Source organism: Crocodylus porosus, unplaced genomic scaffold, assembly GCF_001723895.1.
Source record: "Crocodylus porosus isolate Cpor-Errol unplaced genomic scaffold, CroPor_comp1, whole genome shotgun sequence".
NCBI classification, from domain to species: Eukaryota; Metazoa; Chordata; order Crocodylia; family Crocodylidae; genus Crocodylus; species Crocodylus porosus.
Window position 1 is genome coordinate 86,638,317 of NW_017728886.1, and position 16,672 is coordinate 86,654,988.

The window sequence follows — 16,672 nt, forward strand, 5'->3', positions numbered from 1 at the left end:
TGGGGTAACCTGTCCAGGTGCTGGGGCTGGGGCTGGGGCTGGGCAGGGGGGATGGGGGCAAGGTGCCTGCCCCTCCAGTGGGGGAAGGGGGAAGAGAGGTCCTTTGAGGGCAGTGGAGAGCTCTGTGGCTCAGCTGGTGGCACAGGGACCAGTGGCTATGCGCACAGGGGCAGAGCAGCCAGCTCATTTCTTAGTTTGGCTAACATACACTGAAATGGAAAAAAAATGGTCAAAATAAGATTATGATATACATCATTGATCTTGCTCTGAACATTAGTTTATGGTTCAGGAGTTCTGTTGATTCTGACACTTGAAACTGATTGCTTTTTTGCTGGCTAGTCTTTTTTTCTGGTACGCTAATTTTTTTATCATAAGCCCAAAGAATACATTCAAATTCAGCATAAAAATAGAACTTGCTTGGCTTGTGATTCGATATTTCTCATGGACTGAGAGGTATTTTTTCTGGAAAAGCGTAAAGGGGATTACTTAATACACATCTCCAGTGATTTTTTGTTTATTCTTACCTATAGATCACATTTTTTTCAAAAGATTAGCATTACAAAGACAACAGCATGCACCGACAGTGCTCATCTCAGTTTTCGATATAGTATGAGTAACACTGTGTTATTTTAGATACAACCAGAGGATAATTGTTTTTAAATGTTATTTTTCTAATGGCAGCCACTGTAGGAACTGAACTATAATAAAGCAAATGTATATAAGATCAAGATATAAATGCAAAATAAAGTTATCAGTGGATAAATAAATATCATACTTAAGTAAGATTGACTCTAAACAACCATAAATGGATTACCATAAAAAGTCTCATCCCTAGCTGATTACAGAAGGAATCTCACATTTTAACATAAATTTGAAAGATACCACACCCACAAATCATTTTGAATAGATAAAAGTTATGAAGAGAAAGCTCTCAAGAGGGGACAGCTGTTCTCAGATAATTAGCTAGTAATGAAAGAAAGGATATTAATATCAATAGCTTACATTTGTCTAAAGCCAATACTATTTTGCAGACTCCATTGTCTTTATCTATATTATTGTAACGTCAATATATGCAATGCAAACAGTTTAAATTTTAAAGGCATTTTTAGATTGGATTTCCTGCACAGTGATCATAAATCTAGAACAGGAAGCTTGCAATAGTTAAAGTCACATATTTATAAAATCATATTCAATTAGGTTAGAAAAGTGCAATTTCTGTCATCATGTCATAAAAAGATGTGTTTTTCTCTCAGATCTACTATAAAGAAAAGCTCCCTATATTGTTACAGATAGAGGCTGTTTTCAATCAGTTACAAGGAACAATCCAATTACTAGATGGTTTAGTGCAGTAACTGACTCCAGACTAATTTAATTTCTTTAAGTCTCTAAAGATCAATTGATTTGATTTTTTCCCCCTCCCTAAAGACTGTTTAGGAAAAAAGCAGACTTCAATACCTGGAAATGAAATCCAAGCTTTGTTCACTTTCACACTCCTTAAGTCATTCTGAAAATTTGCAACTCATGATGAATGGGTGCTCTCTTGAGATGTTTCACCAATTAGAAATCATTAAGACCACTGTGCAACATTTCAGATGATCAGTGCATGTAGACAGCATACCCGGCTGCTATACATGACTTTATAGTCCATTGCATGGGATCACAGGATCTTATTTTTCTTATTTCTTTTGCTTTCTGTCCAATTGATTTTATCATCATAGCTGGTGCAAGCAATAGTTTTTATAAAAACATACCATCCCCTGGCAGCAGATATACAATTCAGAGAAGCAACATCAGCATTATTTTCATATTTTAAGGTTCTAGAATACTTTAATGTCTGAATAGAATAAAACCTTCATGTCCTTGACTATTGTCATATAACTGAAGATAGAAACACTAAAAATGATCCAGTCTCATATCAGCACACTTCTGACTCACAATTTTACTATGTTGTTACTTGATGCAATGTTCAACTGTTCCATTTAAAAAAAAACAAGCCATAGTCCCCTAACTAGAGAGGATCTTTCCCTTTTAATCCAAAACAGATCTAAGCCACTTTTGTTCAAGTAAAAAAAATCAGGACCCTCATATGATTTTCATGCCTTTTAAAATTCAGTTTCTTGTACTGATATTATTGTTTTATGTGTGGATATATGATGGAAACACTCATGCCTGACCAAGACAGTTTATGCTTAGCATTTCTGATTACATACCATGTGCTGTTATAATAAGATGCCTTTTGGAAAACTCTAAAATGTCATCTCTAGAATCACAATTACTTTGTGTGTATGGAAGCATCTGAGATTTTTCTGTTGTCTGTTCATTCACACTTACTTTCTGCTGGAGTGCAGTAATTACAGCACGCTGGAGAAGACTCAATTAATTGAGTCTGCTGGAGCATGGTAATTACTGCACTCCAGCAGACTCCAGTATCACATGCATCAGCATCAAACTCCTGTAAGGCCAGTTATTTTATGGCCCCATCTGAGGTTATCAGGGTTTGGTTTTGTTTTTGTTTTTCCAGTCAGGGCTTCTTCTCTACCTACAGCTCCTAGCTTGCACACTTTATTGTGATTTGGTCCCTGCAGTTTTTACCTTTGTATTCTGTCCATGGTATGCTTTTTCGTTGGATTTATTTCTGTTTTCCATTGCTTACAAAGGTGTTAAACTGGGAAGCTGTTGGCACTAGCCTGGCAAATATTCATTCTATTTTGCAAAGCTGATTCTGTTCTTTGACTCTATTATCCATTTGCCACTAATAATCCACTCTCTAATTTGTCCAGCTGTTAACTGTTTAAAACCACATGACTCAAATTACATACCTGTGTAACAAAGCTAACAGTCAATAGTCTTGCCTGTGCCAATTGCTTCTTTAAAAAAAAAACCATGTCTTTTCCAACCAATACTCTTGTTGGGATCAAAGTATTCTTGAAATTTTGTAATGACTTCACATACCAGTCTACAATCAATCCCCTTATTCCAGACTATCAGTGCATGTAGATATTATTTTAGATGGAAGAGTACTGCATCACCCCAATTCCTCTTTCAGTGTCACATACTTGCAGGAAAATTAGAAGTGCTGTAATCACTCCCTTCAATCCTCAATCAGAGTCCCTTACAGATTCTCTTACAAAAATGATTTGCTCTGTACTTGCAAAGATATAACTTACATCTGATGCAGCGTCATACTGATGTGACACACACAAGTACTGCTAAAAGATTGACCTTTATTTCCCCATTCTCTCATATAGCTCTGGATACATACCCCTCTTACTGTGGCTAAATACCCCGCTACTTAATTTGTGGGGTAATATTCCTCTCACTTAATTTGTGGGGTAATATTTCTCTCACCATGGGCACCAACTTAGTAGTAGTTTCCAAACATACTCTTCTCCTAATTAAATCAGTACGGCAGTTTAATTTCAATTAAACAAAACTGGCATCTCTACATTACAGTGGGGATTATGGATTTAGACTGATGGCACTACTTGCTGACCTCATTGTCTAGGACTTCTAAAAGTGGTCACATTTAAGGTATGCCAAGAGCCAGGAGACAAAGCAGCAGAAACTTTCATTCAGCTCGAGCAATACATTTACCTTATGTTCCTCCCACTATCTGGAACAGTGGAGAATCAGAAGGAGGGGGGTTTTGCAGTACCTTACTTCACATTTCCCCGAGAGCCAAATCTTTGTTTCCAATAGAACTGAATGACATGATAAGGTAGGAAAAAAAGAAAAGCTTTGCTTGCTGCAACTTAAAAAAATGTGAAGCTGTTAAAATGACGCCTTTCTTCCCCCCTCTCCTCCTCCCTGGTCTCTCCCATTAAGGAACCACAGAAGGAAGATGAATCTATTAGATTCCAGTGGAGCAGATGTCAAGACTCAAAACAGCTCTGTCTTCATAAGGTTTATAAGTATTTTTAAAGGAGGTTGAGGAGACTTGCTATATGCAACAAGATAACATTAAAATGCACAGCTTCCCAGGAGTTGAAAGGATGCTTTTCCTACAAACTCTCTCTTCCCTTTATCTTATCTGCATGGAAAGTAAACAGAAAGTCCCCATTACCTCTCGATATCAGTGAGTCTGGAAGAGTCCCGGAATCCCTTAGCAAAAGGGTTGCTGTCAATTTTCAGCTTGGTTATCTGGAAACACAGAAAAAAGAGTAATACAACATGATTGTGGTGCTTGGCTGTTGCAGGATACACAATGTTAACCAGTCCATCCTCAGTTTCAGATGGTTCAAGCAAGTGTGGGATCTCTTATATAACTACTCATTTGACACTACCAGCTACAAAATGCAAGAGTCAAGAGTCTCCTCTCACACCGATATAAATCAGGAGTAAGTCCACTGCATAGAGTTTGGTTGGGGTAAACCTGGTGTAGGTGAGAGGAAAGATCAAAATTCCTTTTTGCTGTTTCTCCTACAGTCCTGTGTCATGACAGATGAAGGGGCAAGGCTAAGAGGGCATGAGGAGAACAGCGTACTGAGGTTTGCTCATAAACAAGAGCACAAAGAACCTTCAGAGGCCTCAAGTTATTGCCTCTGAAAGCAGTCTCTAGCAGCAAAAATGGGTCATATTCCCCTCCATGTAGAACTGAGATGTGAGTAGCAAGCAACATCACAATAATACCTAGTTGGTGGGGCCCGACAACTTGGTAGGCACTGTGTGCGAAGATTTTAACTGACTGCCTCAAGCAGCCCCAACATTGATTATCATGGTGCAGTTATTCACAGCAGGTTTAATTAACTGCACACTGAGCACACAGACACACAACATGATTATTATACAATAATTTACTCTGAATTTTACTCCATTGTTAGTTTATTTAGGAGTGGAAACACAACCAGCTCTTCCCAGCTGGCTACCTGAAGTAGGCACCATCAAGACTGTTTGGCCACGAGGTTGTAGATAACACACAAAGGCATACACTAGTGTAAAAGTTATTCTGACAGCATTTCCTTGCAATATTTCTGTGCATCATATGTCTACTTCATTTTTTTCTCTGGAATAAATTGAGAATACTCTGAAGTAATCGAGTCATGTGTCTGTCCCTTGAGGCAGCACAACTGCTTTGTACTGTTAAGTGAAAAATGCTAAAACAAGATTTCAAATGAGAAGGTTGAATGAAAACATCACTGTCCAAAAGCAATTACAAACCTAAGAGATCAGACATCTTACAACTAAAACTTAATTTCCTTCTTCAGATGTAGCTACAAGATGGAATAGGGGCAGCCTTTCCTTTGTTTAAGAGGTATATACAAGGAAAATGTCTTCGGATACCTCACTTATTAATGTCTTGATCCTGAGATCCTAGCATTCAAGACCAGGCCTTATCCCAGGGGTGGGCAAAATGGAGGATCCAGCTGGCTACTGGACTCCATTTCCCAGCTGGCCCTGCCCACCACTGCAGCTGGTAGACAGGGCCAGGGTTTCCATGGAGACCAGCCCCAGCAGAGCTGGCAGGGTGAATGGCCGGGCAGGTAGCTGTTCTGTAGCCGGGACTGGGATCTTGCAGTGGTGACACCATGGTCCGGACCTGGAGCAGAGCTGCGATCTGCTGCCTGCAAGTCCCTGCCCAGGGTGGGTGGGCAACAGGTACCAGCTCTGCCCCAGCTCCAGACCATGCTGTCACTACTGCAAGATCCCAGGCCTGGAGCAGCTCCCTGCCCCGCCATGTGCCCTACCAGCTTTGCTGGAGCTGGTTTCCATAGAAACCCTAGCCCCACACTGTCATGGGACTGCCACTCCTGGGGCTTCCTTGGAAACTGGCCAGAGTGATGTGGGCAGGGGCTGCTGGGAAATGGAGTCCACTATGGGCCTGATGCAGCCTGCAAACCAGACTTTGCCCACCTTTGCCTTATCCACATACAGAAAATTAACCACCTCTATAATCATTACAGGTATTACAAGCAGAGAGAGAGAAACCCAGAAAATACAAAAGGCAATACCCCAAAGGTAGGAACTTTGCTTCAGAAAAGACTAGGGGGAGTAAAAAGAATTTGCATTTATTGCCATTTAATGTAATAAAAGCTCATCTCCAAGCTCTTTAATGACATGCTGATTCAAGAGTGAAAGAATGTAATGTAGGCAAATGCTTCTGTTATTTTCTGCCGAAAATGTCCCATGTAAAGCCATGTGTATTTATATTAGTGCCAGATAATAATAAGTATGGCTGTATGGGTAGAGGGGTAGGGAAGAGGGTAGATCAGGATGCTTTTTTGGGCAAGATAATCTAGTTCATAAATGAAAAACTCCAATCATCTTAAAAATTCTCCCTGCTGATACGAGAGATGAAATTTTGCTTCAACTGCGTTTACTTGAGTTACACTATTCAGTGAACATTTTCACCTGATACCTTCCTGCCAGTGGAGACATCGTTAAGAATACTTTATGTATCCATCAACCCTTGATTGCCATGGTTTCTCTTGGTTTTATAATTGATGTACAGTTGCTTCACATATACTTTGGGAAAAAGACCCCATCATATTTGCCATACTCAAAGCATCCAGTTGCCTCATTAGAAGTCAGATTTGGTGCTGAAAGTATGGAAAGCTCTAATAAAACTCAGATTTCCCAAACTTTATGCCCAGCAGAATTAAAAGGCTCCCAATGCACCACGCTCCTGAAAGGTGGTGGGCTCTGTTGACTCCAGCTGATGTCAGGGAAAAGTCCAAGGCACTCAAGACCTAAGGGGTAAGCAGAGGCTGGAACCTATGAGGAACTATTCAGTCATTTCATACTTCATAAGGCATTTGTTATCACTGCCTTAATTCTAGGAGCTTTCCTTCAAGAAAAAAAAAAGATCGTGTACAGAGATCTGGATGTGCAGGTGACCTTATGAGTTAAAGGTATTTTAGCACTGGATGACCCCCTCCACAGACAATTAAGGTTACATCCAAATCTGTCTCTCCATTCTGAAAAGACTGGTTTCCTGGGAAGGCAGTCAGCAGAATGGGGAGGGAGACTTATGAGAACGAAAGCAAACAAAGCAGCACTGATTACTTAAGCTGCTGTCTACATTATATGAACAAGAAGTCTGATTACAACAAGGGTGGGAGTGAAGCAAATAGGCAGCCTAGTCTAACAAATGGTCCACTGGACTGAAATTTGTGTGAAAATGTGGGTCCAATGAGGTCAATAGCAATACTACTATTCATTACAATGGGGCCAAGATTTCAATCCTGGTTTTTATTCTGGCTACTGACTAGCCACATGATCTTCGGAAAATCATTCCATCTCTCTGCTTGTCATTTTCCTTTGCTGCTTTCACTTTCCATCCCTCACTCATCCAGCCCACGCACTGGAAAGGTTGAGAACCCCTGGTTTAAAGCCAGAAAGACAGCCACTGCCCAAATAGCTGATTATGGGCATTTACATTAGAGAAGACACACTGGCAGGTGGTTAAAAAAGCTTATTTGAGCACAGAGGGGCACTGGAGAGTATGTGTGTGATGGGTGAAGATGCTGGGCAGTAGCATAACTAGAGTGGGGTAAGCAGGGCACCTGCCCCAGGCACCAAGTAGGAGGGGGTGCAAGGATTCCCTGCACCAGGAGTCTATGCCGCAGCAAGAGACACTCTGCACTGCCCCTGACTGCCCATAGGAGCACGATAATAATAATACATGAACGATAACAGTTATCCTAAATGTACAGATTTAAGCAAGTCATTACAGACAAGTTCTGCACCCACTAAAGTCAATAGTAAAACTCCCATTGTCATTAATAATACAGGATCAGCTTCCTAAACTTTCTGCCACACTTACTCCACAATGAATTGCAGGTAGTTCATCTGGAAGAAACAATTAGCTAATGGACCAAACTAGTGATTTGACTTTAGTTTGGTTCAATGTTTGAAAACTGCCTTTAAAAAAGTTCTAAGTATTATTACTTAGATCACTGAAGAAACAATACCCAACTCTGCTGCAGAATAAAAAGATTTCTAGGCATTCCCTAAGGAAGATCTACATATGTATATTTTTGCCTGTCAAATCACCATTTTTCTAACAGTTATGATCTGGTGTGACATCACAAGTGAAACTTATTCTAGCTGCCAACATCCGATAAGATCACAACCATTTATGATGTCATGTAGAGACAATATATATCCTCACAGACGGTCTCAGAAACAAGCAGAGAACATCTGCTACAAAGCATTTTAAAATGAAATTTGACCTACAATTCAACTCTGTAGCAGTGGTTTGATTGTTTAAATAAATGCATGCCCTTTAAATCTTAAATTATGAGATAGTTTGTTGAAAGTGTAATCTTTTTAGCTTTTATCTAATAACCTGCAGAAATGTAATCAGCCCTCTTAAAACAGCACTGAAAGAAATGGCAAAAATGAAAAAAAAGATTCCATTTTCATTAGTCATAAATTACAGGACCGCATGGACCCTGAGGGTCTCCAGAGAAGCAAGATTGAGAAATTTTGCAGTCATCATTGATATATTCAGGCAAGTTTTGCTTAGAAATAGCTGTGATCTAATATATCATTGATAAGTGCAAACTTGCATTGTATGGTTTATTGCACAGAAATAAATTCTGGGTTTAAATTGGATATTTTTATTTTCCTCATCCCCATAGACAGTTCAGGGAATACTCCTTTTCTAGACGCATTTATTACCTATATTTTATTAAGATTACCACACGGCTAACTCTTTTTCTTTCTTTCTTTCTTTTTTTTTTTTTGATATTCAATTATAAGCCTGAGTTTATTGGGAGCTTTTTCAGCTACAAACTGCTATAGGGCATATCATAAATAAGATCAAATCCTAGCACTATGGAGGAAAGTATTTTTAAAACAGTAAGTCAAACTAAATGACTTAATGTTCCCTCTGGCTTTAAAATCTATGAAATATGGTCAAAACATATATCTAAGGCAGATCAATTCCAGAGTTCATATCCTACCAAAATTTAGTTACAATGCTGAATATGTATAATATTCAATACTTTCATTCCATTTATGGGATCTGAAATTAATACTTTTTTGTGCTTTGTGTTATCCGAGGTGTTAAGAAATGCTATACATTTTATACCTAGAGAAGCAAATATTCTGAGGGATAAACACCTATGGGATCACACCTCCCCAGATGTTCAGATCCTATTCAGCCCTTTTCTGATAGAAATCTTTTTTTAACATATGAATAAAAAAGAGACACCCTTGAAAGTGTAACATTAATCTCTTAGGATGGACTACAAAGCCCACTTAAGCCAACTGGAGCCTTTTCACTGACTAAAGTACCAAAGGCCTTATTCAATGCCCACTGAAGCATTCATCATCCAATGGTCTACAGATTCTCTAAAGTTACTTATTAGAAACGCATCTGATGTTAAAAGTGGAATCCATCACTAATGATTGTGTTTATCTGGGGATCGTTATTCATTTGCATATTAATTTGAAATTCAAATATTTACAGTGAAATGTGAAAAGCAGATTTGTGGGTTATTTCCCTCACACCTTGGCTTCATGGTTTAATGAATCAGCCTTCAAAGTACATTCTGTCATCGGGTTTGGGCCACAGGCATTTAAGTTGATACCTCTCAGCATGTCAGATTATCGGAAATTAGAGCAGCTTCTTGATGAAATAAGCAGAGGGTTAGCTTGAAAAGGAATAAACAATAATACACAATGTTACTATAAAGAAAACATCTGGGCTCATTCCCAAAGCCCTTACTCATGTGATAGCACTTATCATTTTCCAATGAGAAGTTCCATTTAAATTAATTAGTCTTGAATGTAAGGTGAGCACGCAAGTATGTGTGTAAGGCCAGGAGCGGAAAGAGCACTTGAGAACAGTGTGATGGAACGTTATGTTACATCAAAGAAATTTCTATGCTAGATTTTAAAAGGGAGGAATTTATTAGCACAGAGAATTTTAGACAAATCAACAAGTTATAAAAATAGTCTAGCAACACACTCACCAGTTGATTCTGATAGGCAGTGACAGCAGTGAAAACTGTCTCTGGGAAGATAAATGTCCGGAATTCTTCAGATTTCAGATTCAACAAAGATGCAGTGTGGTCCTTCTTCTTAATGATGTGTACCCTTGGTTGGTATTTGTGCATGGAGTTCAAAATAATCTGAAGCAAAGAGTGACAAAAAGGTGTCCTGAGATGAAGATTAAGATTACTGTGAACTAAACAAAATGTATCTGTAAATGGCAGGGCTTTGGGAATCTAGATGTACAGAGGCTGATTTTCCAAGATGCTGAGCATGCACATCCCTCTGTAACTTCAGCGGGTGGTCACCTTTGAAAACCAATTCCTTAAACAGAAAGTTAAGGAGATGGTTCCCCTTTGTTCATGTGTATGTTTGCATGTATCTAGTATGTACTTCTGAAGCATTAACATCTATTTATCCATATGATGGATTTTACAGACACAAATGTTATTGTCTGTGCCCAGAGGTATTTGAAGTTCTCAACCAAACATGCAGGTTTGAGTGCTTGCTTGGAAGGGTGTCCCCAGAGGCCAGTGCCTACAAAGTTATACTCCTACAAAATGAGACCTGCTGGGGCCCCTTTGGAAGAAAAATCAAGTTCTTGTTATTATACACAATGTATACGCAGCATTTAAAGAAGTCTATTCTGCATACTCAGGTAGCAGACTATGTTTGGACTGGTGGAGCTCTGAAATACGACTAGAGCTAGCTGAAGAATTCATCAGAAACAGTATTTGTTGTAATGTTCCCATTTTTCTTCATTAATAGTTTTTGTGAATAAGGACTTTTCCTAAACAAAACACACCAATTATTGGACTTCTTTTCCTGCTAAAGTGAAAGGATAGATTCCTATTGACTTAAAATGATATTAGACTATTTGACCACCTCTAATCAAAATATTAGAATATAGTAAGTCTAGTGTAGAGCTAAGTTTGCACCATTTCTCATGTTAAATACAATCACAGCCATGTAACTAATTTGGCAGTGACATGGGTGGTTCCAGGTATAACAAGATTAGTGGTAATTCTTTGCAGTAGTGGTTCTCAACCTTGTAAGCCTCAAGGCACCCTTTGGAAAATATCAATTCTTAGCTCTCACTCATTTGTTTGTTTGTTTGTTTGTTTGTTTTTTACTACAGAAAAATAATACAGCAATTCCTCTGTTACAAAGAATGCAGAAAGACCACAACAGGTCAGAATGTTTCTGACACTATGGATTCCCATCTGAAATCTCTGGGTTTATTTTGTGAATCATGTGTAGGTGTCTGTACACCTATCAGTACTGAGCCTTTTGGATATCTGCTCTGAGACTTTTGTATAGGGTGGGATAAAATCTAATAAATAAATATATACATCCTATATTTACTCACCTGCTGCATCTTTCCTCCAAAAATTAGCCTTCCAAGGTTGGGGTGCATGTCTTAATGGGGAATCTGATTTTCTGTGCAAAATAGCAGCAGTAGCATTTCTATTCAGCCTGTGCTGAGAGACTCATTTGACTTAAAGGATTCATGATTCATTATAATCTACTTGATTCCCACTAATTGCTCTTTACTCCATGTGTGTTAATGACCCACTCTCCTTTTTAATTTTCTTGGTGTTCTACTAATCTAGCTAGCCATTCTTAAACAATTTTGCTGAAGAATTTGCAATTTAGCTACTACTGATCTCTCTTCTATTTCACAGCCCTGCAGACTGCAGACTATTTTTAGCTCTTTTCAAAACCCTGGTTCTAGCTTTGGTCCCCAGTCTTCAGCAGAAGTTGCAGTTTCAGGTTTTAGCTGAGCAACCAAGAGCTGGTAACAATTCAACTGTGAAACGGTTAAAACCATAGCTTTTTGCCTGAACCTGAAAAGGAGGGTGAGTGAGCTAAAGCAGAAGAGAGAGACACAGAGACACAGAGGTCCCTGCTGTCTGTGACCATAATTCTGGAGGAATCTTTTTTTCTCGTTCGGCCTTCCCAAGAAACAAGGTGCATGTCTTATTTGGGGGGGGGGGCGTGGCATGTGAGAAAATCTGATAATTGAGTGCCTCCTCCCCCCTCCACAGCACCCTTCAAAAAAATTGCAGCGGTCCAGAGTGCAGTGACAGCCTGGTTGAGAATCACTGCTTTATAAAATCATAAACAGCTACTCCACATTGCAGTATATTGCTACTCTACATTAACTCAAGATGAAATGCAAAGTTAGATATCGTAATCACGAAGTAAATCACACAGGTTGTATATTGCATCAGAGCCCTGGTCTGGCAATAGCTTTTCATGCAATGAACTCCCATTGTTCATTTTTCCCCCCTCTTGTTTGAACCAGATTCTTTTCTGACCCACACTTCCTTTTCAGTGGGATTCAGTGCTTATACTGGAAGGCAAGACTCATCCCATTATCATCACTATCATGAAAATGAGACAGAATTTTGAGATTCTTTGTAGCATGAAATTTTTTAACATTTCAGTACCCTACAGAAGTCACATCACTGGCTTCCACTCCATTTCTGGTGCACACTCAAGCTCCTCTTTTTCACAGACATGGGCACAATTACTTTCCTCCTTAGCTTCTCTGTTCTTGCTGTTTCTTAATTTCCCTTCTGTCCCTACTTCTCTTGGGAGTACATCCTACTCCCAAGTGTCTACCTCACTGCTCTGTTGGTTTTTTTCACCTCTAAAATACTCACAGTTAATCCCATCAGGGCACAAAAACACCACCATCTGATTTATATCCCTAGTCACAACCATGCACAAATAAGCCACAAAGTAAATGAAATTTGTGAAAAATGTTGCCAAAAATCTGGTAGTAAATTTTAGAAAAATCTCAGTTTACTCAAAGATATTCAGCAAAAACAAATATTAGGCAAGACTGTATGGATGCATTTCTTATAAATGGCTCACTTTCCCCTAAAGATTTCATCCAAAGTTCTATATACATACTCCCAGTTTCTTTCTTCTGTTAATGATATCTATTCTCATACAGCAAGCTTTATGTTATGCACACAGCAATGAGACTCAATCTTACAGAAAATACATGCATAATTATGTTATGCATATTGCTCTGGATACAGGAACAGTGAAACTTGCCAAGTCCAAAAGTCTTAGGGTAAGAGAAAATTTAAAAAAATGCTAAGCTAAAAACAGCTGGTCTCTTCTCTTCAGGGAGACTCCTCTTCAGAAAAAAAAACATTTTACAATAACCACCATTACACTTTAACCACAAAATGTTTCTTTTGGAGGATGGAAAGAACACGTGATCATAGAATCATAGAGCAGTAGGGCTGGAAGGGACCTCCAGAGGTCATCTAGTCCAACCCCCTGAACAAACTGGCCAACGTGTTGTACCTATAACTAAAATATTAAGACATTTTTAAGGTATTGACAGTTCCCCATAAGAACAAGAAATGAGAATAAGAAGAAAGAGTCAGAGAAAAGGGCAACTTTAAATTTAAGTTAATAAGATCCAGATAACTAAACTCTGCCTCTAGGAACCATGGTGTTCCTGAGCTCTAAACACTATGAAATTACTTTTTCAAAATCTTCAAAGAATGAATTTGTTCCTTGTGTCTATACAACATGTAATGATGGCATTACTGCAGTACCAACATGGAAGCAATAGATACCAATATACTCTGATCATTAACATAAAAGGATTCTGGTCTTGCTGCTTCTTAGAAGATACTACCAGGCAGTCTCATATGCTAAGATATAGACTGTATTTTTCTACCTTATGCACTGGCTGTCTGAAGTTATTACATCTTGTTCTGTAACAGGAATATTCCTGACACTCTCTAAGAGCTACTGTTTTTCTTCTTTTTCAGACCCATCTGTCCTGGGAAATGAACCCCACTTTGCTGGTTCACAGTACATTGCTGCGAGTCATGCATTAGAGACACACATGGCCTGTTATGATGAAAAATGCTTTTTAAAGCACACATACTTGTTTTGGAAACTTTATATATATTGATCCTATCATCACTCGCATACTTTGCTTCCAGAGATCTGTTTCTGAAAAATGAGTAAAATCACATTCTTTTGAGCCAGAATGGGGGGAAAGGGATTTAAGAAAAGCAGACTTACATACCAGATGTTTAAAAAAGAGTAATGCATTGGCATCTGTGCTTTCCCTCTTTTTTTCAGGCAGTATTTCCATTTAAAAGACTTTTCTCCAACCCTGAGGTCTTTAAATGAGAAAATTCTCAGTCATGTTGGAAATATTCTGATTGAACAATTCAGACAGATGGCAGCTATATCAAGCAGCCTGAAAAAAGCAGTAACTGACCCTCTGCATCTGTACCCTGTCCCTGAATTAAAGGTCAAAACCCTCCTGGACTTGTTTATTAACATTGGATATGCAGCATAATACTTATATTGGAAACCCTCCTATCCTAAGCTTACTCCACAGATTTGATTTCCTTGAGTGTTCACTTAAGTCACTCAATTTTCAAAATCCTAAGCCTACAGCTCAGGCCTTCCCATGAAGACTGTTCCCAGCACTGCTGAGCGTCCCTCAGTTATGGGACAGCCTACCTCCACTTTCCTGTATCTTCCAGTGCCCTGCAAACAGGGGGCATTTATAGATGTGCTCCAGGAGGCAGGGGGAGCACTTTAATTAGCCCGGCTCCAACAGCCTCACTAATTAAAAGCACCCAGAGCTGCAGGTGTATCAACATCCCTGCACTGAAAAATGGTAGCAGGGTGCTTTGGATTAAGCTTTACAAGCTCGTTGAACAAGCTTTAGTTTAAAGCACCCTACTGCCATTTTTCAGCACCCGGACACTGATACACCTGATGCTGGAGTCTGCTGGAGCACAGTAATTACTACATTCCACCAGACCTGATTAATCTGTCTATGAATTGATTAATCAATTAATTGAGTCTGCTCCAAGGTGCTGTAATTACAGTGTGTTGGAGCAGCCTCCCTACACATGTATAGGAGTCCAGGGTGTCTCATATCTCCCAGCAGGTCTGCCCCTCAGCCACATGTTTTCAGTGCTTCAAGTACTTCTATGACTTAGGAGGAAAACCAGGAGTGGGTCAGAGCTGGGACTTGGTCCTGTTTATGCTCAACCTCACCCTGTGATTCCCTGTGTTTCATTTTTGTTTTGGTTGGTCTGGGCATTTTTTCCTATTGCACACAATTTGCCTTCAAGCCATTTTCTCTTTTCTAATGTTACAGCCTTTCGTTTACTACTGGTTTAACCCTAAAATGCAGACCCTATACCCATTCCGCCTTGAGTCAGGGAGCAGAAAAATTATTCCTGATGGCTCCATCTCCAACAGGTTGCTTAGGGTACTGACACCAAACTTAGCAGAGTATGTTCCTTGTATGTGACAAGGCACTGGCCAGTGTATAAGAGATGAGAGCATGAGTCAGTCGGGGGGGGGCAAAGCAAAATAGAGATGGAAACGTATCCAAGAAATTCATGTCAGTCTTTTCCATTTCCTTTTAACCCTGGCTATTACACCTGATTCAGGGTTATATTCTGCCTCTTTGGTTGCAAAAAATGTTCTACCACTGACTGCAATAAGGGGAGGCAGAAAAACCTTCATGTTGACCTCATCTGTCCCATTAATATGCTACCACATCAGAACTACCATCACGTATCATTTAGAAATACAGGACTTTTTTTTAAAGAATGTGATGACCAGGGAACTGGGTTTTCTGTTTCCTGCAGAAAAATGGGGAGGAAACATGGATTTTCCCTTTTAACTGAGAAAAACCATGGATTTTTCATTTTAAGGCAGAAACACACAGATTTTCCACTTTTGCAAAGAGCTCTCTGCAGGTTGGCAGTGTTGCAGCCTACAAGGCACTGGGCAGGGAGCAGGAGGAGGGTGGTCAGGCAGGGGGTGCTATGTGCACGTGTACGCTCACACATGCGCATGGCCACCAGGCAGCCTAGAGGGCAGCTTCTGCAGGTAAGTCTGGAGGGGAGGGGATTGAGGCCTCCAGAGGGAGTGGGGCTGCTGCTCAGGTGCACGGGACTTGGGGCCAAAGCTAGAATACATGGCTGCAGGGTCCCGGCAGGGAGTAGGATGGAGCTGTGGGTGACTTGTCTCTGGAGTGGGGTGGGGCTGGCTCCCTGTTGCTGCATGCAGTCCCAGGAGGCCACGGGGGGCACATGCCCCCCCAATCTGTGCATGGGGCAGGCTGCCTTCTGCAGACACAGGCTCCCCACCCTACTGTCCTCCTCCTGGGGCTTCCGCAGCCCAGCGGGTGGGACCTGGCATGGCAGGGCAGAGTGGGGCCAGGCAGAGAAGCTCCTTGCTGCTGCAAGCCCCATGCTGCCCTGGCAAAGCATTACCTGACCACCCAGCAGCAGCATGGGCAGTGGCATGGAGTTGTGCCCCGGCTGCTGCCAGGCAACCAGGGGGCATTCACCAGGGTGGCACGGAGCTCCCAGCGGTGGCAATGAGCTTCCCTGCACAGCCCATTTTGCCCAGCCACTCTGGGTCAAGCCTGCTGGGCCACAGAGGCACCAGGGGGAAGGCAGCAGGGTGGGGAGCTCAAGCCTGCAGCTGGTGGCCCACACCCACACCCCCACAATGTGCTTTACTCCCATTGTGCCACCTGCCGGGGAGGGGGAGCCAGACACTGCACTGTAGACCACCACAGCAGCCACCACCTCCCATGGGTAGCAACCAGGGTTCAGGTGCTGCTGGGGGGGACAGGGGGCTGCAGACTTTGGTCCCTGGCCCCAAGGCCCTGGCATCTGGGGTGCCCTTCAGCAAGGCTGGGAGGGATGGG

General features: G+C 40.8%; 1 protein-coding gene across 1 annotated transcript in view; it reads right to left on the reverse strand.

The window, feature by feature from the left end:
• TBX20 (T-box 20) overlaps positions 1-16,672 on the reverse strand; it is a 50,110-nt gene that overhangs the window by 18,010 nt on the left and 15,428 nt on the right. The window contains exons 5-6 of the mRNA XM_019538540.1: positions 9,921-10,079; positions 4,064-4,140 (exon numbers count right to left, since the gene is read on the reverse strand). Of these exons, the coding sequence (XP_019394085.1) occupies positions 4,064-4,140; positions 9,921-10,079 (236 nt within the window). The remainder of the gene's footprint in view (positions 1-4,063; positions 4,141-9,920; positions 10,080-16,672) is intronic.